This window comes from Lampetra fluviatilis, chromosome 39, assembly GCF_964198595.1.
Source record: "Lampetra fluviatilis chromosome 39, kcLamFluv1.1, whole genome shotgun sequence".
NCBI lineage: Eukaryota > Metazoa > Chordata > Hyperoartia > Petromyzontiformes > Petromyzontidae > Lampetra > Lampetra fluviatilis.
Genome location: NC_136313.1, coordinates 9,323,286 through 9,348,802, shown reverse-complemented (window position 1 = coordinate 9,348,802; position 25,517 = coordinate 9,323,286). Strand labels below are relative to the sequence as shown.

At 42.9% G+C, this 25,517-nt stretch overlaps 1 protein-coding gene across 3 annotated transcripts in view; it reads left to right on the top strand.

The window, feature by feature from the left end:
* Positions 1-25,517, top strand: part of LOC144945974 (semaphorin-6A-like) — a 147,270-nt gene that overhangs the window by 50,768 nt on the left and 70,985 nt on the right. For all 3 annotated transcript variants that reach the window (XM_078874668.1, XM_078874669.1, XM_078874667.1), the window contains 2 exons: positions 13,273-13,459; positions 14,263-14,392. In XM_078874668.1, the coding sequence (XP_078730794.1) occupies positions 13,330-13,459; positions 14,263-14,392 (260 nt within the window). In that variant the 5' untranslated portion in view covers positions 13,273-13,329. The remainder of the gene's footprint in view (positions 1-13,272; positions 13,460-14,262; positions 14,393-25,517) is intronic.

Here is a 25,517-nt window from a genome sequence, read left to right as displayed (position 1 = left end):
GGACAGGAGAAGAGACGGCTGGATTGGGCTATTATTGTGCCATTACTTAATTGGCTGGATGAACATTAGCGGCATAGGACCATACATTTGGCTGGTTTATCACATGTTTATATTGGTGCATATGAATAATGCATTGGAATATTTGTTTACAATTACCATGCGTTGTACTTAATGTACCGCATACGGTCAACTCGCGATTAACCGAGATAATGGGTAGGAGGGGTGGCCAGAATAAAACAACAACACAAATAATGCAACAAATGAAGAAAATTATGCTCTAAAACACACGTATTGCTTTATGAATGTAGTTTGGGCTTGAAGACGAATAATAACGTCTGTTTTATTGTTTTTCTTTAAGTAATCGGTTTACCAGCTGACATTTTTGTGGTCACTTGAGCATTGAGTCACTGCCCCTCGGCGAGGGAGGAGCAGCAAAAAATATAATCAGCGCTGCGCACGTGAAAGGTCTGGATGAGTGGTTAATCTGCAATCGTGATAATCGAGAGTCAACGGTCTTAGTCATAATAAAAACCACAGCATTCATGTTTGTATCCGAATCGCTTGTCGTGTACAAAAGAGCCACGTTTTCACATGTGAATAAGGTGTGAGTGCAGTCACGGGCAGCGAGTGAGTTAACAGCTTTGGCGAGGCGGCCAGACTAATTCCCTAATGAGCTCAGAGGTACGCGCGTGTACACGGCATGCGCACGCATTTACACACAATCACACACCAACTCCTACAGGTATGGCACTCGTCCGTTTAAATGAGGGTCCTTACGCGTGTGTATAAGCGTGCCATGATAATAATAGGTGCTCGCTAACAGCACTTGCCCCAACAGACTGTTCAAGGCTACGTGCGTGATCTTTGTCTTCGTGTAAGAGTGGCGTGTGCTCACACGGGACGGGCTTTTGGAGCACACGGGCGCATGTACACTTGCGTCACAACACACACACATGAGCGTGTAATTGTTTTTTAATGACATTATAATATGTCATGGTTGCACATGTAGAGAGGATGTTACTGGAGGAACGGTAAACACAATTGTGTGCAGAGTCTGTTGACCGTGTTGCGTGGTGTGCATACGCTTGTTAAACAACAGCGGGTGGGCCCCTTCACCACTGACACAGCTCATAATTGTCCTTTGTATGCGTGCTTTAAACACACATAAGCAGTGTTCACGTGTTTGGAATGTGAAACGGACTCTTTATTTCAACACGGGAATAATGAAGAGGACACTTTCTCCTCCTGTTCCATGTGAGTAGCAGACATTCTCCGCTCAGACATTGTCATGTCTGGTAGCAAGCGTTACACTCCCTGATGTTTAGAGCAATTGAATAACTATATGCAGTACAATCTTTGAAAATATATATACTTTCTTAAATGTTATGTCAAATGAAAGTCGGTGGGGTTCGTGCCCATTTGTGGATGGAAATATGTTCTCAACTAAAACGTTGACGGAAATATATTAAATCAGTATACACTCAGCCAAACTGCAGGGCATCTAACAAACAGTTGTTCAGCTGCGGCGTGTCACTCGTGATGTAATGCATGCCTGGTGGCTGTGCAGAAAACAATTATGGTACTTTTCATTGAGAATTGAAATTAATTATTTTTGGCTCCCAAGATGAGTTTATAGCTGTGTTAAATTGAAATATGAACACGAAACTAATAAACTTCGTCGTGTGGACTGATGGTGCATTGAATGTTTACTGTGCAAGCAGTATTTAAAAATGGTTGCATTCTGAACTTAATTTCCTCTTTTGTAGAAGTTCTCCCCTCTTTCTCAATATGACAAGGCAGCCGTGCAATTCCGTGGCCTTTGTTTCAGGGGAAGGGTTTAAGCGGCTTCTCTCCCCTGAGAGTGCCTTTACTCAGAAGAAAGGCACCAGTCTGTCTGAGGGGGAGGAGGGTAAGTGTTGAGCATAAGGGGGTATCTCTCAGCATACAGTCAGTGGTGCATCCTCAGAGCTCACCGAGGGGCAGCACTGTTTTAACATTGACACAAAAGGCTCCACCCTCGCCACGAACTCTGCCTCCGTGGAGGAGGCCCATGGTCCGAAACGTCTGCCTAATTTATGTCTGTTGTCGTATGGAAGGACGACCGCTGGCCAAAACGATTATTTATTTATAATGGTAAACCACTGCCAGAGCAGTCTGGTATTTAGTTTTTTTTCCATAACCGTTCAAACCATTGTATTGCTCTTTGTTTAAATAGTGTTAAGAGTGCATCTTTTTAAATACAACTTCTGTGTGTGTGTGCGCGCGCATTGGGAGCAAAAGCAGTGCACCTTGCACTTTTGAGGAAAAACTGTGGTTCTCAGTATCCAGAGCGCAGCGGCAGCTGAGAGTATAACGCGTCATGCTAGTTAGGTACGGCGTTAATCTGGGCCGGATTGCCGTTTGCAGTTTGATAAAAGTATACATTTACTGTATATACAGGGTGGCCTAAAAGTCAGGGTGCATAGAGTTAATTGATGTATTTTAACACTGCCATTATACAATTTTAATTGTTTGTGGTTTAAGTGAATATTTGATCTATTATCATTATTAATATATTTTTTCGTCTTTCTTTGGGGTCACCTCAAATCTGTCGTTTACAAAACTCGACCAAGGACCCTGAATGAATTGAGACAAAACAATTTATTGATGTTCAAATATTACACTTACAATCTTATTTTTATTTCCTACATTTATTTCAAAAGATAATTCATGCATGCATGAATGTTCATGGGAGTCAGTTTGAACGTTTGCTAAAATAAATATCCTAACTTTTGGGCAACCCTTTAGGTCATTTTCAGTGCAGCTCGCACTGAAAATTACCTGCCCAGGCTTTTGTAAACAAAATACTTCATCCTAGGAGACCTGGATTCAGACAGCCACTGTTAAATCTAAATGAAGACTTGATCCAGAACCAGTTTCCAACATCGCCATAAAATCAGCGTGAGTGACCGTGGTATTTAAGACCATTAGAGGTTGGTAGTGTGTGCGCCACAAGGACCTTGATTTTCTGAAATTCTATTGCAATCGATTTGCGATTGCTGTCGTCATATCTGGCTCATTGTTCAATCATTAGACCGATTCACACCAATAACCCCACACCGCCCGCCTGCCTGTCAGAAACTAAATCGACCAATCACACGATCACATGCTAACCCCCGTTTATGGTACGTCAAAGATGATTGGTGGGTTTTCGGGAAAGTAGGCATTGACAACCGGAGGAAATTGTTCTCAAGATAGGATGAAGCCTGATTATGGGCTCAGTGTAAAGGTGACCCATCTGCGAACACAGCATGCTTTTAATGAAATGTGTTGCGTTCACAATATTTAAGTAGGTTTTTATTGGTGTTTGGTTCAGCAGACTTTGGGAAGAATTGTATGGCAATAATACATATGAACGCTTTTTTTACGTATTCAAGTGCTTTAACTGGAATAATCCCTTCACATTGAACATCTCGTTTGCAAGGGTGTCTAGAGTGTCAATTGACATGTTGTCTATTAATATGCCTAATTGGTAACAAAACATTTTTAAACGACAATGTCACCAGAATTTCCCACGCCCTGTAGACATGTTAGTGCATTGCTTCAGCAGGGTTTTCCTGATAAACTAATCATAGTGGCAGCACAAGATGTTAAGTCATTTGTCTTTGTGTGCATTCTTGCATTGCATTCTATAAAAGCTTTGGCTCTTAACTTGTAAACACGAGATGGCATCGTACGGTGTAGCCAAAGGTCGTAAAGAGGTCAAGTTTATATGGCTGGTGGCTTTCAATAAAAAGAGTGATTGTGTCCAAACAAAAATAAGGAAACCCAAACTGTGCATCGTGGGTGTAATGCAGCATAATTAGGGAGGGTGGGGGGGTCTGCACGTTCATGTTTGACTGTCCCTAATCGAAAGTACCGTTTAATCTCTTATTCATTTTGCATCTGCCGCCCACTGGGCCAGCGGCTGGTGGCACAAGAGAAGGCGAAAGAAATAGCATCTTCTAGCCTTGATGGAGTCTTATTTAATTTAATCTGATGGGCCCCATGAGTTGATGCCAGCGTCTTGTGGCAGAGATTTTGTCAAGTGACCCAAGGCCAAGAAACCAACCTGAGCCACTCATCGCTACTGTTGTGTAATATTTTAAAAGCAGCTTTGCTATTTCAGTTGCACTTATTTTTCTAATCAAATAGATTTTCTGGTGAGATGAGCAACGAGGGAGTGCTCCTCTCTTGTTTACAGCCCTGAGGCAACAGTGGCAATTCCTTGCTCCTATGGCGGGGACCAGTCTATGCATAGGACAACGACTGTTGACTCCCCAACAAACCGATACTCATTGTATCAACGCATAGGGATGATGGGCTGAATAAACCCTCCACCAGCATTTTAACTTGCAAGCCTTCCGATTTCGAGCCTCTCCTGCTCTATTGCAAACATAGTATATCGTACACAAAGCATATTGCATAGTAGGCCTGCTTTCAATAGAATACCATTTTATATTTTGTTTCTACTTAATGTTGTAATTTGGCTAAGTCATTTTTTTTCACCTTCCAGAATACAATAATGCAGCCGTCACCAGATGACCGGCAATGATAGCTCAGTGCCTGACCACTACAGGTCATTCATTACATGAACCTCTGGAATATGGTGAGCGCCCTTGTAAGCTTAGAGAGGACATCCTTGTATTGTGTTTGTATGCAGGTACACATGCGCATACACTGTGTATTGTGCTTAATCCCTGACTCTATCTGTAACCCCTGGCCCCAGCGCATCTGTACAGGAATGCAAAGAGCCAGGGCATGCTGTTTATATGCATGCCTGTAACCCAGTATACTTTGGAGGATTGGGTTGGTATAATCACAGATTTTGTGAAACTCCCAAACCTCCTGTGCTGCGAGGTAATGGCAGGACAGCAAGTAGGTTTGTAAACACATCTGATGTGGGCACTCATTTATCTGTCAGTGTTATCTCCCCCCGTATGGGTGGGTTTTCTCCGGGTACTCCAGCTTCCTCTCACAAATGCCAAATACTTTTAAAAAGAAGGAATTGGCCAAACATTTCGATTTAAAGCTTTCGTGACTGCAGGGATTCATCTTCTTGGTTCTTTCGGTAAAGTCACGTAGAAGGGAAATAATAAAATAATAAAAATAAAACATAATAAAATAATTCTCACGACGTTTCAGCCACAACGCAAGTAGCCGTACCAAGAAGATGGCCAAACATTCTAATGCATCACCTTTTTGAACAGAAGCTTTTAAACTCACTCAGTATAAATTGCGCATGGGTTGTGACGTGCAAGTGCTGTTAAAAACGTGTTGAGATCAAGACGCTATAATAATCCGCCACAGTCTAGTTTAAGGCTTGATAGTATTTGTGTACTGTACGAGTAAAGTTGCGTACAAACACCTCAATATTTTTGAACGAACAGCATAAGGCCCCCCTCCGCACCTCTAATTAGCACGGTTGGCTACGTACGTCTGTGAAAGAAGTTTTACATACATATGTCATGACAGTAGAGCCTGCATGCGGTGTGAGGGCACTAGTGGCCACGGGTGGTAATGACAGGGGAGTCAGCCTGCAGTGTGAATGCACTAGTGGCCACGGGAGGTAATGACGGGTATCAGTTGAATGCGAAGGGACTGGTGGCTACGGGAGAATGTTCAAGAAGGGAGCGTGGTCAGGTGTTGATATATAAGGGATATGCGTGGGAGACTCTGCTGTTGTAGTGGGATATCTGCCTGATGTCAAGTGAACGTGTCATCAATAAAGTGCCATCTCAAGAGAAGTGTGTCACTCGTCATTACGTATACATCATTTGTTAACGATGAAGGCATTGAAAGTATTTTCTTTGCAAGTGTGGTTATACCCAAAAAAAAACACAATTACATTAGCAATAATAGGAAGTGGCCCGAAGTGTGTGTGCAGCTTCTGTAACAGTTGTTTTGACCAGCCCCTGCCTTGTACATAGGTGCTGTGGTTTACTATAGTTAGGTGCAAGTGTGCCACTGTGTATGCGTAAGGATTTCCTTGTGTGTGTGTTCTCTGTTTATCAGTGCAAATTACACAAACGACCTCCGAGAGGACTGTAGTCAGAAGGTTTTTGTAGTTTATTGAGGGTTAACAACTTGATGCCCTTGCGATGGGACGAATAAACAACATCGGGACGTCACGTTTTACTCCATCGTTCCTATTCTGTAGTGAATGGGGTTTCACGTTCACTTTGGTTTTTCTACAAGGTAAGTCGAACTCAAGAGACCAGGATAAGTCTGATTTGCGAGAGTGACTTGGGCCCTCAAAATGACAAGAGCCAAACAAATAAAATAATATGCAGGAATTTAACAAATGTAAATCAATGAAATAAATATAAAATACAATAATATCACGCAAACATAAATCAATGTAAAATAATACATTCCCAGCAGCGCAGGTGGGCTCCAGCAGATGATTTTTAGACCGATGGTAGTACAATTACAAATTAAGTTACAGGTACATGAAACAGATATAGGGTAATTATTTTACTAGCATGTAAACAGACAAGGATATATGATATCAAATGCAAATGAAGTTGTAAAGAATATCTTGATTTGAAGCTTTAGTGACTGCAGGAATCCATACTCTTTGGTTCTTTCGGTAAAGTCACGTAGGTAGAAAAATATAATTAAAAATAAGATATCACAACATCTCGATCGCAACACAAGCGATCGTCCTCAGGCGGATAAAATAATCCAGCAGTGGAACTGCTAAACCAGGATAAAGAATAGACATCTTCACTTCAAATTGTGATTTGGATGGGAGAGTGAGTAACCAAGGACATTTTTGAAGCAGTGGACTGCTGGACCAGGATAAAGAATAGACATCTTCATTTCAAATTGTGATTTGGATGGGAGAGTGAGTAACCGAGGACATTTTGAAGTGATGGAATTCCAGGAGTTTGGGGCAATAACAGATAATGAGTGAGGACCTTGTACTGTATTTGCTTTCTCCTTGGTACAATGCATTTTAGTTTCGTGGATGTGTTCAAGATTTTCTAGGATTTTGGGTTCTGAATAAACACTTTGGAGTAGAGGTGACAGTGGTGAGTGGAATAGTTTGTAAGATAACGTGTAAGGCAAATCCAAATTGTGTTTAGAGACTTGTGTAGATTGATTTGTATATCATGTCAGCATAATCTAGCACAGTCTAGGATAGGTAATAATTTACATTTATAAGGTGCAATCCATCTAAGGATCTTAGTGTGCCATGCATGAAGTTAGGAATTATAAATACTACCAACGTCCAGAGTCCACTGGGTCATACATGAGAAAGTGTAGGCCAGGCGAAACAGGCGAGTCTTTAGAGAAGACCTAAACAGGGTGAGTGAGCTCGCCTCTCTAACCACTGGTGGGGGAGGGTGTTCTTTAGTCTTGGAGCAGTGCATGCACAGGCTCGGTCACCCCAGGTGTCGAGTCGAGTTCTCGGGACGTGAAGCAGATGTAAATCAGTGAATCGGAGTGGTCGTGACGGTGCTTGCTGGTGTATCAATTGTTGAATGTAAAATGGTGCAAGGCCGTTTACGGTCTGGTATGTTAGCAGCAATACTTGAAAGTTGTATCCGAAACTTAATTTGAAGCCAATGCAGAGATTTTATGATCAGGGTAATGTGCTCACGGGATGAGTTTCATGTGAGCATCCTGGCAATCGCGTTCTGGACCAGCTGTCGTCGGTCCAAGAACTTCATAGCAACCCTGAGTAGCAAGGCCGTAGCCATGGAGTCAACATTGGGGGAGACCAAATCTTCCCGGGGGGCTGGGGGTCCCCCCCCCAGAAAAAAAATGTAAATTTGAAAACGAATTTTCTGCCTAAAATATAAAAAAAAATGCACTAACACATAGGATTGACTTTTTATTTATTTTTTACAATAATCTCTTATAGTGTGTTGTATTACATTGCTCTGTTTATTTCTTTTTTACCTTTTCTTGTTTCATTGTATGTAATGGCAGAGATTCGGGATTTATAAAGTACAACCATAACCACAATCATATAAACATAAATCTATTTTATAGCAATATATTGGGGGGGACATTTTGAGCATATTTTAATATTGGAGGGGGGATGTGTCCCCCCTCCAATATTAAAATATGCTCAAAATGTGTCCCCCCTTCAATATATATGATAATTACGTCCTTGCTGAGTAGTAACAAAGCATTGCAATAATCCACGTGAAAGAAAACAAGAGGGCGTGCGCTAGTCATTCCAGGTTAGTAGGTGAAAATGTGACGTAAGCGGGCAATGTTTCTTAGGTGAACGAAAGATGTCTGGACCACCTTAGAAACATGCCTATTGAAGGAGTGTGAATGGTCGAAAAAAACGGCAAGGTTTCACGGAGCAAATGGGTACATTATCAATTTCCAGTTTAAGTCACTCAGAAAAGCAGCTGTTTCGGAGATCCGATTATTAAAATATTGCTTTTGGATGTTTTGAGTTGTAGGTATTTCTGATTCAGCAGTGACTTTATTAATTTTATTGAAGTGATGAGTTGTGAGTTAGTTGTAGTGGATTGGAGGCAGAGATGGAGATTTTTCCCTATCATCTGCGTAGCAATGATATATCAGTCCAAGGTGCTTAAGAAGTGAACCCAGAGGTGTTAAATAAATATAAAACAGCAAGGGTCCAAGGAAATTTACATGCTGCTGTGTAGATGTAAATGTCGTGACGCCTGTTGGCCTTTGTGGTCGTTTAAACCCATTACGTACAAGCAAGACTAGGGGTTGGCAACCAAAATAACAAAAAGTGATTTTTTTTTCGAATTCAGTAAAACAAACCCAATATTTCAAGAGCTGCATTGCACGTGATTATGAGACGGTCCTCGATAAATAACGTCATGGAGCATGCGGCTGCAGAGCCGTAGGTTGCCGACCCCACAGCTGTACAAATGAAAAGTATCTGCTAAGTTTAGTTGTGAGGATTGTTCCTCAACATACCGGGAAGCTAAAACAATAATAATTGGTGCGTTCAATGTTTGTACATGTGACAATTACATTATTTTGGCCGTGTTGGGTGGTGAACGGTTACACAACAAATATTTCGCCAGATCATTACGTGGCCTAACCCAAAATCAATTATTACACAAATAGTAAATTAACACGTGTGCCACTCACTGCATGTTTTTACCTTCGACATGTTCTCGTCCCGGTGACGAGATGTTAACTGCCTCGCCTGGTATACAGGAGGTTGTGGGTTCGATCCCGACCCTGGCGCCTATATATTTGGAGTTTGCATGTTCTTCCTGTGGTTGTGTGGATTTTTCTCCCTCTCCGATTTTTCACTCCACATTTAGGAATATGCATTTAGAGTATTTAGCTGTTGTAAGTTTCCACAAAATAAACCACTTCGATGAGCTATCATTTGTAGCCAGGTCGCTTCTGAAAAAGAGCTTATAGCTCCGTGGGCCTTACCTGGTAAAATAAAAACGAGTTTATAGTTTTATTTCTCACGAACCTGACACTGCCTCAGCCACAACAGAAATCTTCCAACACTGAGGGCTTCCGGTGGGGTGTGATGCGGGGCCCCATAAGTGACAGGTGTTGCCTCCAAGGCAGTCGTTGCATTGCGGGTTGACGGCTTGTGGTGTGGCTATGCACAAGAGTCAAAATCACGTTGTAAGGACTTTTCCAACAGCTGCGGTATAAAACCAAGTGTTTCACCATCAATGCCGCCAATCCACGGGAGCTTTTTTACGGTATACGTTGAGCAATTACGTTTTGCAATTACCGCAGGGTCACGGACATGTGCAGAAAGAGGCTTTTGGTATGGGCACAAAGTGGGCTGCTTCCTGACTTATCCTACCCTCTACCCACAATGCCTCACTCGCATCTCTGCGCTGTGAGTGGGTGACGAGGTTTCGGATAAATGCAATGATCGTGAGTATTCTGGATCAGTAGTCATCAATAATTAGACTACGTTACAACCTTAGCAGCGGTAGAGTACAGCTGTGAAACTTGGCTAAGTTCTTATCAGAGCTCACAAGTACAAGTAGCCTAAAGTGAAACTATCTTTAAAGGCTCAGAATATACAAATATATCTTGACGCGATCGGTTGTTTGAGGTCCAATCATGGCGTGGGAATAGTTGCATGACAGTCGCGCCAAAGTAATACCTTACAACTTTGTCCAGGACCGTAGAGGCAAGCTCACATTTTTTAGGCACTTTGCTTGCTGGCGGTGATGCAAAAAAAAAACATGCCGTTCGTGGAGCCAGGTGGGCTTTAATGTCAGCCGCGTGCAATGTCTGTGCGATCGGATATACAGCTGTCGATTGCCCCCACCACACGTGTCGCTCAAAGCTTTTAGGATCGGTCTCTGCGGAAGGAAAATATTGTCTTTGTGTGGGTGAGGCTACTGGAGCGAGGTATTATTTTTTTGCTGATACAGCTCTATTGATTGGACGTTTTATCCCACTTTTTTTGGTCATAATTGTCTTGTTGTTTTCATATTATCAAGTGCCTGTGGATAAGGGATGTGTGTGGTTTTTTTTAAATGGCACGGTTTTTTTTGCCCTGTGTATGATTCGTAGATGGTTTTCAGATTATTGTACTGGCGCAGTACCTTTAGATCTTTTTTTTTTACATTACAGATACGGTGTGCAATAAAACATAATTGTCTTCAAAACGTATATATATAACCTGCGTAGCTTTGACAAAAGAAATGCTGCTCCATTTTATATGACATACTGTACCAAATTTCCTATTAGGTTATTGAGCATTCCTTCACATTTTAGGGTAATATCAGAAAGGCTGTGCACGGTTTGTCAGACTAATCGAGTGCGCTGTATAAGGATCTTTCAATGTGCTAATGTACCTTTATCAGCCGGTGACAGTTTTAAAGAAAAGTTCTGAGGTTATCTTTTTTGCAAGCACTCTCAGAACTGCATGCTGAAGGTACACCCTGACCCACTTTCACAACGCCATCTCTCCTCTATAGAAAAGGGCTATTGCTCATTCGTAATCATCTTCATCATCAGGCCATGATCAATCCACTGCTGGAAGAAGGCCTCCCCAAGCCACCGCCACCTTTAACAATCCAACCAGCACCTAAACATGCACTGATCTCATTGTTCCTTCTCATCATTTGACGTACCCTCGGACACGTTCCACACATTGGCTGCCACTCCGTTTTTATTGTTGGCCATCGTCCATCATCCCTTCTAGCGACGTGTATTGCCCAAGCCTACTTAACTTTTCTTGATGGTTTTGTTAATGCAAATGTTCATTCTCTAATCCATGTATTTCTCTTTCTGTCTCTCACTGTTATTCCAAACGTGCATCTCTCCATGCTTCTCTGCGCAACTGTTACGTTTTTGTTTTATATCTTATGTTAATCATGCTCGTTACGTGGATCTTGTTGATCTTTTTCCAATCTTCTATGTCCTATGGCAATGCTAGTCATAAAAGTAATCAATGCTTATGCTTCAGGTGCACTAAATATTTTCAGAAATAATTCGTATTTGTAAAACTTTCAATAAATTGTCATTCGACCTGTGTTTATTTGGCGATGATAGTACTGCAGCATAAGTGGTGTTTGGGTAAGTGTAGGTTTCTTAGTGTGTTTCATACCAAAAATATACATTTACTGAGATGTAATCATGTTATTTTGGTACATACAGCCCTTGGAACTGCGGTGTTCTCTTTGTGCTTGTTTTACTTCGTTCTTTGAATTGGGCTGTGGTGGATAGTGAGTTTGAAAGTTGATGAGGTCAGTCCGAGATAATTTTTGTATTCTGCTGATTGTGCTTGGCACCACACCCAATTTGTGTGTTTGCGTGCGTGTTCCTTTTTTTTTACCTCCCTTTGGGCAGAACTATCGTTGCAAGGAACCTGGCTTCTCATAGCTCATGACTTTAAAACACTCTCACGATTGATGTCAATTGATCTGCAACGCTGCAGAAATGCAGCTAAGACCATTTGGATGTTTTAAGTAGAGCTTTGGCTGCAGTAGTTGAAAGTTTTGAACCTGTTTACTGGCTACTGACTTTCTGGAGATTGGATTAATAACTTTTTGGTTTCTTATCAGAAGTGGTGTGGGTATCTTGCCAGGTTACATAGAGTGTACATTTAAATCCCATAGTTTTCATTCGCATTGCTTTTTTCTCACAGCATAACTCTACAGAGATTGATAGTGTGTGTATGTGTGGAGCGTCTACCATCACAAGTTTACACGTTATATCGGGAAGAGGGCAAATTACAGGATTCGTGTATCCTTTGTGTCACATGATTGATGTGATATTTGGCTCTTTGTAGCACAAAGTTGTAGTGGTATTTTTTTCTGTACCCTCTCCGGAAACCATTCCTTCGATGCAGTGTTTCAATTGTCTTGGCAAAACACCCCAAAAAATTGGTCAGTGTTTGATTTTTCAACAGTTCTGTGTAGCATCCAAAAGGGCCCTGTGGCGAATCAAGTTGAGTGTAAATGTTTGGAAGTGTTGACTTCATCTGAGTTAGTAGGCCCCCATACCACAATCGAAATAACTTGGAATTTAAGGGCTTAGGAATCGTCGTGTATTCTGTCAGTGCCAGTGTTGAGGTGGGTTTTTTTGTGTGATTGCAGCAATCTTTTCCGTGATTGCCTGCTGCTATTTATCACCTGCTCAAAACCGTGCAATCTACTAAAGCCAGCAAGTCTGTAAGATTGGAAAGAATTGGCTCAAGTAGCCGCGTACCCGCAATTCGCTGCAAATTTCATCCTCAATTGTGTCGCACGTAAGGCAGAAAAGCAGATTAACCATTCCTCTTTCAGTTGCCTGGGTGCCATTGGTAAAATGACCTTCATGATGGGTTTTATTTGGCTTGTTGTTTCTTTCACAAGATGCCCACAACTGCTGGTATCGGGGACGGTGTCCATGTGCAGTTTGGTCCCAGTGTAAAACTACCAAGTGGCGGTTCACGGAAAATTTTAATTTTTCATAAAAATAAAAAAGCATTTGAGCCTAGACAGACGTTGACAAATTTTAGCGTTACAGTATTTTATAAAAAAGAAGGTTAAAACACTTGTGATTGATGTGAATTGATCAGCGATGTAGTGCGCTGCAAGAGGGGGTGGTCCGACACCTACGTGACGATTCTTTAACTGTGAGGGGGGGCGTTCACGAAATCGGTGGGAAATGGACAGTAATCCCACGGGTGACAAGAGTTCACCGTAATTGTAGAGGGCAAAGGCGAGGGTCGAAACGCTCGTGCACGCGGCGTTAGCGGGAACCGGGGACGCGGTGGGGGGTCGACGCCTTCCCTTCACACGTCGTGTCATCGTTGTGACCAATCAGGTGAGCGAGGCGCCGTGCTGAGAGCGACCGGGCGCGGCCCCCCCCCCGCGCGTAACGATGGGCCTCGGAGGGGCCCACCTGCCGGTGCTGCCCCCGACGGCCCTCATCCTCCTGGCCCTGCTCCGCCCGACTCCGCTCTGCTGCTTCCCTGAGGACCCCAAGCCCATCAGCGTCTTGGACGCCAAATGTGAGTGTCCGTCCGTCCTGCCCAGCCCCCGCCGTGCCTGCTTGTGTGGTTAAACGTTTTCCGTAAACGGTGTGTACCTTTCATTCATAACGCTGTTGTCAAAGTCCATTATTGTCACCATGGGAACTGGTCACATGGGCAGTTTGATGGTCATAAATGTGAAAGTCAATAGTGTGATGTTTTATTAGATGCTATTCTGTGTATAGTATTTTTATAGTATTATTGCTGTTCATGAAATGTACTACTATTGCTGAACTAATTTGTGTTTTACAAAGAGTATTTTTTATTACATTTCACAATTTTAAATGTTCTATGTGTAAATAATTATAGTGGTCAACTTTGGGTACTGTTAAAATGTTTCATTATTTAAAAGAAAGATTTAAAACAAGCTCATCTTTTTGAAAGAAAAAAACTCCATTCTAAAATGCAGAATGATGTATTTTAAAATTAATACGACGCTACCTTTACAGTTAAATATAAATTCTTGACACACAACACATTCTGATTAAAGGAATAGGTCATTCAAACTCCTTGTACACCTGATGGATGCATTCAAGGCAGCGGTGACCTTTCTCTGTTAATAAAACGTGTCTTTTAATTTTCCAGGCAATCTGTTACATTTGCAGATTTATTGTTCTTATCAAATGCCCTTCCTTGCCACCGAAACTGCAAGGAAATGGAATTGGAGCCGTCGATTTACAGCCTGGTGGAGACTCCGGAAGATAATTAAAAATCTCGGTGCTAGGTCTGTGACCACAATAAATCGGCTTTTTGTTGTTTTTATGAAATTTTCTCGTTGACAGATAGCAGTCGTTACCCGGTGTTTCTGGGCCACCGGGTCCAGGAGAACGACAGCATTGGGGAGACCCGTTCACACCGCCTCGATTACCAGCTCATGTTAAAGCTCGATCGTTTGCTGCTCGTCGCTGAGAGGTACATTAAACACGCGGCTATCCATCACCCAGCCTTCGTTCTCCATTATCTCGGATCCTTTGTCTTTTGTGTGCTGACTTATTAAAAAAAACCTTTCCCTCCTTCAATAACCTCATCATAGCTGTCGCTTTTTTAATAGGAAAAATCTTGCAGTTGGCGTGAAATATGCGCTCGCCAAAAGTCCCCCCTAATTGCCTCACTTATTATTCCAAAGATGGATTTGCGAGCGATAATTGCACTTTGATTATTCGCAACAATACATTTTATGAGCATGTAAAAGATACGGTATTGTCGGTAAACATTTATTGTGTATAGTACTGGAAATATACTTTTGTGTTTTCCTTTCCTATGAATTCTTTTGTGAATAATCTGTTCAAGAAATTATCTTGTACAAAATAAGTCATTGTGCCAAGACTGATCACGTGTCCCCTTCTTAGTCCGACATAATATATATGATACCCGTAAATCCTTCACCCAGGGAAGAGCATGCGTTCCCATATTTGTCAAAAATCGTTTTACCATTGCCGTATAGGGTGCTAATAAGTATATGCCACCCATGTCCCATTATTTCTCACGTAGTTATCTGTTTCAATCTTTTTTTCAAAGAAAGAATGTCCACTACTGCATTGAAAACTGCCACCAAAACTATATTCCTCCTAATAACATAGCCAGCATGTCCCCTGGTATTGTTATTTATTACGGCACTGAAATGCCCGAGCACGCGTTATGCGAGCGTAGCATTCCCACGCCTTTTTACATTGTGGGAAAAGGGCACGGCTATGAAATAAAGAATAGAAAGAAGCGCGCGTTTGCATCGCAGCATGGCGCTCTCGTTAATGTGGGGCCCCACTGAATGGAAAGGCGCTTAAATAATAGATCGCATATGAGATAACTTTACATCACAAGCAGGCAGCCCGGCTGCAGAGGCCCTCAGCCTCTGTATGGGGGGGGGGGTTAATGCGTGAGTGCGGCGACATCCACCAACGATGCCATTATCGCACTGTGAGTGATCGTTGAGTGTGTTGGGCCCTCATAAGCTCAGGAAACCCATCGTGGCTGATTGAGGTGAGTGCCTTTTTTTCTCTTTATTATTTTTTCACTCCTTGCAGTGACATATCTAGAGGTTCGATAATTGGGGCGGCAGAGGAAGGTGGCAGTACACAATGTGATGAGGTCTTGCCTATCAACATGTCTAGCATGTGCTGTACGTGCTCTAGATGTTGGAGACTTGTGGGATTGCTGTTAGTGTCAAGGTTTTGTGTTTGTTTTTTTGCAAGTGGAAGGTGGGAGTGTGGTGGTTAGCCCGCACTGTGCTACAAACCTGACCCGAATTCCGCTCCTGCTTGTGGGAAAAATAAGTGGCGAATATCTGAACTGTGGCTGGGCCTCCCCTAGGTCGACTCATCCTTAAATAAGTACCTGGTGCTGTGTGTAAACATCAGCACTGGGGAGACAAAGGGTGGCTCGCCGTGATGTTGGCCACCTTACGTGCCGTGTTGGCCTTCATAGGTGCTCGCTAATAGTGCTTGCCCCGACAGTCTGTTATGGCTATACAGGGGATCTTTGTCTTTGTTGTTCTATGTTCATCTGTCTAGCAGGACACGGTGTTCTAAATTTCTTCTAAACTCAGTGTTCCTACAATGGGGCACCTTGTGTATCATGCACTAAATTGCATATTTGTTCTGAAATTGTTCCTGCAAATGTTTTGGGTTTTTTGTCACAGAATTTACGTGTGAACCCTTTCAAATTGTGGCAAAAAGAGGCAAGGGCCCAAATAGCTGAGTTTCGTTGTATTTATGTTTCTGCGTTTTCATGGCAGTGGTTAGTAACATCGACAGCACACATCTACACACTTGCAAATGTGCGCTTCGCAGTAGGCGGTCACCGACTGTGCCACACACGAGTCGTACATTCACATTAGGTTGGAATAGAGTGCACTCGGTGTTTGTCTTCAAACGGGCCGCTTTTCAGCCTTTTTGCATTTGTATTCATCGTGGAAAGGCTTATGTTAGAACCGTGATTTGGTGCCATTCAAGGGTGGGATTGCCAGTCTGTTCAGACACACACCTTGCTCTGTGGCTTTGGAGTGGTTGCTGTGATGAGATGTTTCTTGATTTGACAAGGTGAAAATGCTCTTTAGTGTTTTGACCTCGACGTCGTAGCTTGCTTTGATTAGGGTATTGCTCTTCTTGTCACCTCTTTTAGCAGCGGTGGTGAGGAAACTTTGGCCCGTTTCATAATTATTAAGCTCAATGTGTCTCTCCCAGCCGCTGCTCAATTTTACTGTCGCTGTGTTTATATGTACTTTTTAAAAAGTTAACGTTCAAAAATCTGCCGTTGGTTGTGTGCATTTCTGCAGTTTATAGTTTTCTTAATGTGCGCCCTGCTATCTTAGCCGTTGTCGAACTTTAATCTCTTCTCAAGCACATATTACAGTCAGGAGCATTGTCATCCAGCCAATAGTGTGTGCATGTATAAGACGAGTCATCTTTGCCAATTTCCTTGTATGGGTTTGGAAGAGCTAAAAGAATGATATATTTCAACTTTATAAATGATAAAGTTTATACTGGCATACATTGTCCAGTATGTCTATCCAATACTAATTGGCATGTTTCCCTAATATGCTGCAGTCAAAAACAACCACATCTTACTGCACGTGTATTATTTTCTCGTCAATGCTTAAATCCTGTCTTGAAGGCAGGATGAACACAACTGTGTGTGTTTGTGTGCACAATGTGTACTGCACCCCCTTTGCTTCTATACAAGGAGTGCCCTGTCCATTTTGACATATTTGCTCTGCAGATAATGGAAATGGGCACGTGATAATGTCAACCTATGTCCAATTCTACAATCTTGCCCCTTTATCAAAACGGCCTTTGCATGGAAAGAGGAGAAAAGTGAATGTGTTACTTCATCCATCATTAGTTGACCTACCACTCCAAGGTTGCGTCGGAATAGCCCACATAACTAGCACAACTTTGCAGATATTTTTAGTGTCAATGTGTACTCCTCCCTGCAGTGGGAGTCTGCCGTACCTAAGGAATTCAGAAATAAAGGGGCACATGCTATAAATAACAAGATGCTCAAGTGTTTAAAGGGAAAAAAAATCTCCACAGCTGTTTGCACAATACTGCCCCTGATTGCCAATTCTATTGCGATTCTCGTATAAGTCCCTGAACAGCGGGGTGGAAAGGGACTTGAGCTGCGCTTGAGTGTAGTTGAGTGACCTATTTAAGAGGGCACTGTGGTATAAAATAGAGGCCTGGGCCTCCACAGCTTCTATCAAATTCCCTGCTGTTTTATCAGCCCATTGGAATATGTTTTTAAGTGAGCCTCCCTTATGCAGAAACTACTTGATAAGATCGCCCATGTGTGTGCATGCGTGCCACTGTGTGTCTGCGTAGTTTCATTTCTGCTGTCAGCTCATTGCTTTGCCATAGTAATGGCAGCTTGGTGGTGGCATTTCCTGGCCAATTAAATCAATATCTATTTAGAAATGTAAAAAAATATGAATACATTGAAAATTTCATGTTTGCCTCAGGATATTGTCTTCTCCCGTTTGTATTCATGCACATTCCATTTCAATCTTATTTTCTCTGAGATCTGGGAAAAAGGATATGTTTAAAACACCACCATCACTTCTGTCAGAAGGCCATTATGTGCCAAGGGATATATGGTTATCGGTGTTATAATCTGCAAACATCATTGCTGTATTCTCAGACGTTCTGGTAAAATACTCCCAATTCAAAAACATTTCTCTTATATTTTTTTATGCACAGCGGTTGTTAGCATTGCTAGGATTTCACACAGTGAGGAGAATGCTTTCCTTTCGAGTTGGCTTGGCTGCCTTATTGTAGCCAATATCAAACGAAACTCAAGTGTACAGTGTGATGAATTGTCCGCTTTATTGTGATGGGTTGGTAATACAGATCTTGCACGTGTTTGCTTTCCAAAGACGGTCCCCAAAACCCACAGGGCTTGATGACATCGTGGCTGACTTATTTTTGTGAAGATTAAAACTGACGCACCTAGAAATTGAGTTCTCAGCTTTACACCGCGGTACAGGATTGCTAGGTTTACCTACATTTTAAGCGGCAACCTTGTATAGTGGAATTTTGAATTTAGATTCATTAGTTGACGATCAGATTTTTTTCTCTCTTTCCCCCCCATATGCTTGCTTTCTCAGAAGGATCTTTCCTGACATAGCCATCGTAGATGTACTTGTGCATTGTTCTAGAGCAGGAATCGTTGCTTCCAAAATGTTTTCGCAACACAAACACAAAACAACTGTTAAGCCATCTGGGTGTGGCTTTATTCTAGGATCTACTTGTTAGTCTTTGCGAACAGGAGTAAAACATTCGGTTTTTCAATGCATATAAGCGCTTTAGGGTACCCGGGTTGAATTTTGCAGTCCTGTTTCGCACCCAGAATTCTGCAAGGAAAGGTCGTGAAACGTAGTTAAGCTTCCACATTTACAGACAATGGGCTTCAAATCGACACCAAATTTGTACACTTAGCTTAAAAATGTGGATGTGTATAAGATTCAAAGTGGCACGTACAAAGACCCCCCCCATATAGCATGTTAAAGGTCCCATAGATATGTAACAGACTGGGCAAGTGCTGTTAGCAAGAACCTATGAAGGCCAGCACGGCACACGAGGGGGTAGGTGGCCAGTGCCACTCTCGGCCGCCTTTGTCTCCTGAGTGGTGATGTTTACACACCACACCAGGTACTCATTTGAGGCCAAGTTGATCTAGGGGAGGCCCAGGACTCGTTAAGATGATTGTCACCTGGTCTTGGCCATGAGCGGGAATTGAACTCGAGCCGTCAGTTTCGTAGCACAGCGCGCTAACCGCGACACTACCGCTCCCCACAGAGTGGCATATATACATACAGACAACGCAAGACTTATATATATTTAAGTACACGTTACATGTGTACTGACCTTTTTGTAGTTTTGCATATTTTCTCAGGGTGCTTGGCCTGCTAGGTGAAAACCACCACATTGTATGAATATGCTTACGAAAAGGTCAGAGTACATTTTTTTCCCACTTGAGAACACGAACTAATGCAAAATTTAAATATCCGTGAAAAGTTGAGCTGGAATTTCTCGGTTAAAGTTAATGCAATTGGAGACGTGAACATTTCTTTCAAACTTTATTTAGCAGGAAGGAGCTATCTAGTGGTTATAAAAATTACTAGTGGTGTGTTATGTTTATTTCATGCTCGTAACCCCAAAACGTCCCAGAGTGTATTCACTCAATCATTTTACTTCAGATTTTTTTTTCTCCAGCCCCCCACACGCCCCCCGACCGCTTGGTGGACGAACGCACGCAGATGGCTGGCCAGACGGACTGACAGGATGGAGACATGATGAGACTAGCCCTCCAGTCGACCAGCTCTGGGGATAAATAGAGGCCCTATCTCACTTTGGCACCGGCTGGCAGTGCACGCGCACCAGTGCGTGTCATCCCACGGCTGCTGCACGGGCAGATGTTGGCTGCGCACATAAAGTGATGACACCTTCACACTCGACAGACTGGGCTGACTTCTCGCTTAATTGGGCCGAGCAGAGCCGTCACGTAAAAAGTTGCTTCGTAGTGTCGCACGGGTGACAGTTTGCAGCAGGTTAGGCAGTAATATTAAGTCTTGGATATTTAGTTGCCAGTGCAGTAATCCAACTTGCCCAGAGGTCATTGTGCTTATTGTGTAGGTTGGTAGGTAGGTGGGTCGGGGATGGGAGTGGCGGTTGAGGGTGTTGTATCGATGGCCACACAGCATGTGACAAGGCACGAGTGTATTATATGCAATTGTATCTTCCTGTGGAAGTCAGTAGGGCACTCAGTGCAGCATGCAATGAGGAACTGCACCACGGGGTAACGGCATTGACGTTGGTTGAAATCCTAATGTGTGAGAGACCTGCATCGCCAAAGGCATTGTGTTACCATCAAAGTCGTGTCTGCTGTGTACACGTCGGCCGTACCCTTCAAAAGGTTTTTATGTTCATAATGTAGTGTACACGCCAAGAACTACAGAGATTACTTTATTTGTCTGACACACACTATTTTTGTGGGAATCTTTCAGAATTTCACACGGTCACTTCTCCTCGCTAGCTCTTTGACCGTTTATACTTTACCTCTGTGCTCAGTATATTTGCTCGACATGCTGCGGGCAATGAAATAATTTACTGAAAAAGTTGGTAAGTTGTCACATTTTGTTTGCTTTTCATTACCATAATAAAATACCTGGTAGCACAAAATCGCACTGTGAATTTATTAAAGAAAAATAATGGAATATAAATAAATAAATTCCAGGTATATAAAGTCCCAATTTTACAAAATGGAATATCTAATGTCTGTTTCAATTTGGAACAAGCTTCTTTCTAGAACATAATTATGGCTTATCTGCTTTGTTCAAATCCTGAGCATGCGTCATTGTTATTCCACATAACAGTGCAGCTCTCCACGTGATTTATACTTCATTCTGACTGTCATTGTGCCCGGTCACACAACCAAGACCCACTTGTGAATAAGAGATATCACCTGGTACATTTAAGAACCAGAATAATATCCCTATTCACCAAATATATTTATCGGTGTATTTTTTTTATTTCTTTGTTCATCGTTTAATTGCAGTAAAATGTGGCTCTTCAGCTGCACTGAGTGAAGCATACATTTTTTTCTTAACTAATATGCTGCCGGGGTGTAACAGGTCAGCACACTGGGCTTGCAATCCAAAATTCGCTGGTGTAATCTCCCGGCACGGCAGTTGAAACAATGGGGCAAGTTTCTTCATTCCCCTCCCCCCCCCACCTCTTATCCACCCAGCAGGTGAAATGAGTACACCACAGTCAAGCAGCAAGTCGTGAGTGGTGGGGTACAATGTAGATACTCCCACCTCCAGCAAGACACCGGGCCAAAAATGGCCTCTAAAGGGGTTTTCTAGATTTCCCTTTCCTGGAGGCTCTTCTGCCAACAGTGCCACGAGCAAGCAATTTCATGGCTGCGCCTTTACCCAACAGTGACGTCACTGTCCAGTACTGTAAACAGTGCTGGAAGTCCTGAACTGCAAGCTGCTTAAAAGGCCCAAGGGAAAGCGCAAGTCTGAGATAAAATGTCATCAAGGTTCTGATGTAATCAGCTGTGGATAAAAACAATGGATACTCGTGGCTTGTAACCACTCCGAATTGAATTCCTAAATAGGCTTTGAATTTCAAACTAGCTTGCAATTAGATTTTCCCTACAGACCCTCTGGTGGACGAGTAGATGCCACTTAGACATTGCATCTCGCTCCGTGGTTGAGCACGGAATGTGATGGCTTATTTCGCATATACAAAACTCTGGGAATATAAATGTTTCTTAACTCTTTTTTAAACTTCCTACATGCTCGATATAAGAATTTTATTCCACAGACTTGTCAAATAGCTTGGCAAAGATAATGCCCCGACGAATAATATCTGCCAAGAAAATGCAGCTGCCTTTTCTGTCATTCAGGCTGATGAATGTTGCCAACACCTCCAACTTTATAGTTAACATATATGCATACAATAGTTGGCGCTCTGAAATTAAATCCTGGATCTACACAGCTATTTAGAAGCATCCTCTTCTCAGAGAGCACGGAAAGTTTTCGCCTTGAAAATGGGGCCAATAGCCAGTATACAAGAGGATATTCAAATTAATCAGAAAAGAAATAGGATTACTTGCAATTTCTGCAGAAGAGAAAATAAACTTAAATTTTGCGTCAGTTCTTTTTCATCCACAGTATCCTATCGGTTTGTATTGCACACAGATTAAAAGATTTGTTGGCAACTCCTGGGATTTTAAAATGTATTTTTACCGCATTGTTTGTTTACATGTAAGAAGGGGCATTAAGGGATCAGAAAAAAAGCATTAGCCGGGGATTTTAAAACATTGACAAAAATGCCATATTACGTGTGGTTTGGTAAGCCTTTCTGTCTCGTGAAATTTACAGTCTACGTATCAAAATAAAAATAGCTTGGATGTCATGGTGTTGCACACTAAGCACAATAAAATGTCAACCATGTGATATCCACACAACTTCCAGCCTAGGAAATTATCCGTGCCATTTTAACTGCTTTTAATTCATTAGAATATGCCTCACAAAGGTTATGGCTTAAGCCCACTGAAATTACTCCTTTTGTCTCCCTCATATGTGAACCAATTTTATTTTTACACAACCATTCCCAAATGGCTCAGACCCCATGATATTCGCAGGGTTAAAAAAACATGATCACATGTTTTTTGACCGAGGTGAAATGTCATATATATTGTTTCAGGATGAATATCGTAGAGACTTGGTTCTTTGCAGTCAGAATAAGCACGCATTATTCCCCCGTCGAAACTTACTCACTGGAAGATAAACTCCTAGATGGACAAGTATGTTTTATGGTGAATTAGAGTTCCACAACCGTAATGAACGATGCAATCTTTATTTAGCCATGAAACCCTCACTGAGTGCAAAGACTATTTTTCAGCAGTGTCCTTCTTTGTGATAGTTGGCCAGTCCGTTGCGAGCATTTTTGTGCGTGCGAGGAATTCAGATCGCTTAAATAAATCAAAGGGTACAAGGAAATTGCTCATAACAGGTTTTTTTGGGTTAGATCACGTAAATATGAATGTGTCGTTAAACCCGCTACCACCCGACACAGCCAATTAGTAAGGTTTGTCACGTAATCAAAACATGCCAATTCATGACTGGTACAGCACACCAATGTGTTGGAGCGTAAACCCACAACATTTTAAATTCCAGCACCATGACATTTCGTAATTTTGAACGAAACAGGAGCATTTCTCCACAAATGTGGCTGTCGCCTGATGGTGCTCGTAATTACTGGAGAAACATCGTACTCGAATTGTAAATGCTGTGGGTTTACTCACCAACACACCGGTGTGCCGTACTAGTAACTAATTGGCACGTTTTGTTTACGTAACAAACCTTACTTATTGGCTGTGTCTGGTGGTGGCGGGTTTAACGATGCATTTATATATATGCGATCTAACCCAAAAAACCTCTTATGAATAATATTGGTCGTGAAAGCCTACATGTTAAAGGAAAAAAAACTATCAACATTCCATGCAGAATTTCAGAGCCTACCTGCTGTACTCCCAACTACCAGCCACCTAGTCCAGTATGTTGGGTGTCTCGTGCACACACTGACGAGGTCTGTGCGATCCACAAACGCCCACCTACTGGAGCACTGGATTCACAGATGTGTGTGACCATCGCGCCCCCTAACCCGTGTTTAATCGCCCTCCCTCCCACCCGCGGCGCTTACTTTCGGATTCGTTTCGCATGTGGGTGTCCAGCGAGGCCCGCGTGTTTTAGGTAAATGGCTTTTCAGGATAGCCCGCTCGCTTGACGCGCCGGTCGCCAGCGCTTCTCCCCCCCCCCCACCCACCGCCATCGCGCCGGCTGCAGGCGCCACCGTTCAATCTGACCGTGCCGTGAGCAATCTAGCGTCGTGCGCCGAGCTGCTCAAATTATCCCATCCCATCCACCCCCACCCCCGCCAGCTCTCCGGGGAGCTGCGGGAAATGAAATTGATGAAATCGGGAACATCAATCGTAAGGCCCCTCATCCCCACCTTCCCTCCCACCCCTCCACCCCCACACTCCGCTCCTTATGCCACCGTGAAAAATCTGATTTGGGGGCATCTGACACTCACGCTTCAGTGCGGTGACAGGGTCTCACACACTGCCGCTCTGTTCCCGCTTGTAACGGAGGCTTGCTGGGGTGGGGAGAAGAGAAAAATCACAAGAGATACTGTCGAGCTGTCCATTCAAGCTTATCTGTGCAGGGGAGGGATGGTGGAGCAGGGTGCAGCCATGCACTTTAAAGCTGCCCGAGATTTGGTGCGGGCATTTGTTTCCCCCTGCTTGGCAAAGATAAGATGGAGCTCTTTGCCCAAATGTTCAGTCCCAGTCCCTCCCATCGCCCGCTCTTTCCACACCGGTTGCCAGCTGCCTCCTTAAAGCTGCCCTGGCCTCGCCCGGAGCCCCTGCCCCCACAAACCCCATCAGCAGCCTCTCACCAGCACTGCAGCTGACATGCTACGTGCACAGCAAATTGAGTTGCCTCGCCAGGGTGAATGGGAGCGCACGGTGTGTGGTGGCTTGAATATAATATTTACACAGGTAGCTTGTGGGCCGTAAAAAAATGAGGGTTTATATTGTTTGAAATAAAAGCAAGATATATATGGCCCATATAATTTTTTTGCTGAAAATTGTTGAAATGATTTGAGCACACAGTTTTATTGTTTTTATTCATCATCACGGACAGGGTCTATGTCAAAGCGGGGAGTAGTGAACGGGTTTCTGTGATGATTATGCTCATGTCACCTGCTGAACATTTCTGCGACGTATGCCAAAGACGACCGTGTACACACACACACACGGCGGGTAACAGGTACATACCAGGTGTGGCGAGATGAGAAAAAAAATGCGTCGTCTCATTCGTTTTGACGTTTGTTGGTGCACTCCGTGGTGCGTTAACAGGTGGGTCCGCGCTCCACCTGTTAAGTGCCTGCGTGCGGACCGGCACAGCTGCAAGGGATACGCCGGTGGCGGCCTTGTATGGGCGGTGCACTGCGTGTGGGTTTCAAATGTGTGGCGCAAGCAGACTCGGGTAGCGTTTTCCTTGGAGCACCCACAGCCCTTGACGGCGGCACTCTCGGCAATTGCTGTTGCTTCCTAAGTGCCCCGAAACCAAACTGGGCAAGCCAGTTAAATAAAGAGCCTTTGTTGTGTACTTTGTTGTGTGCTGGGCAATTAGTAATGTTATTTTATTCTCTCAGTTATAAAGAGCAGCATTGTGATGCTCTGTTATCTTGTGTGGGTTTTTTTCCATTTACTGAGAAGAACAAAAGACGTTATTATACGCATTTGCATTCTGCTGATAGACATCTACACAATTATTACACTAGGGCAAGAGCTTTTACAGGACTGTACTTGTCATTTATTTGTATTGAGTTTGAAGTTTTTTCTTAATTCATTTTTTTAGCTTGTTCGGACGATGTTGCCTATGATGTTTAACAAAATGCCACTTGAGACTTCTTATCCACATGCTAACATGTCAACACATTCATCAATGAAACCGCATTGAAAA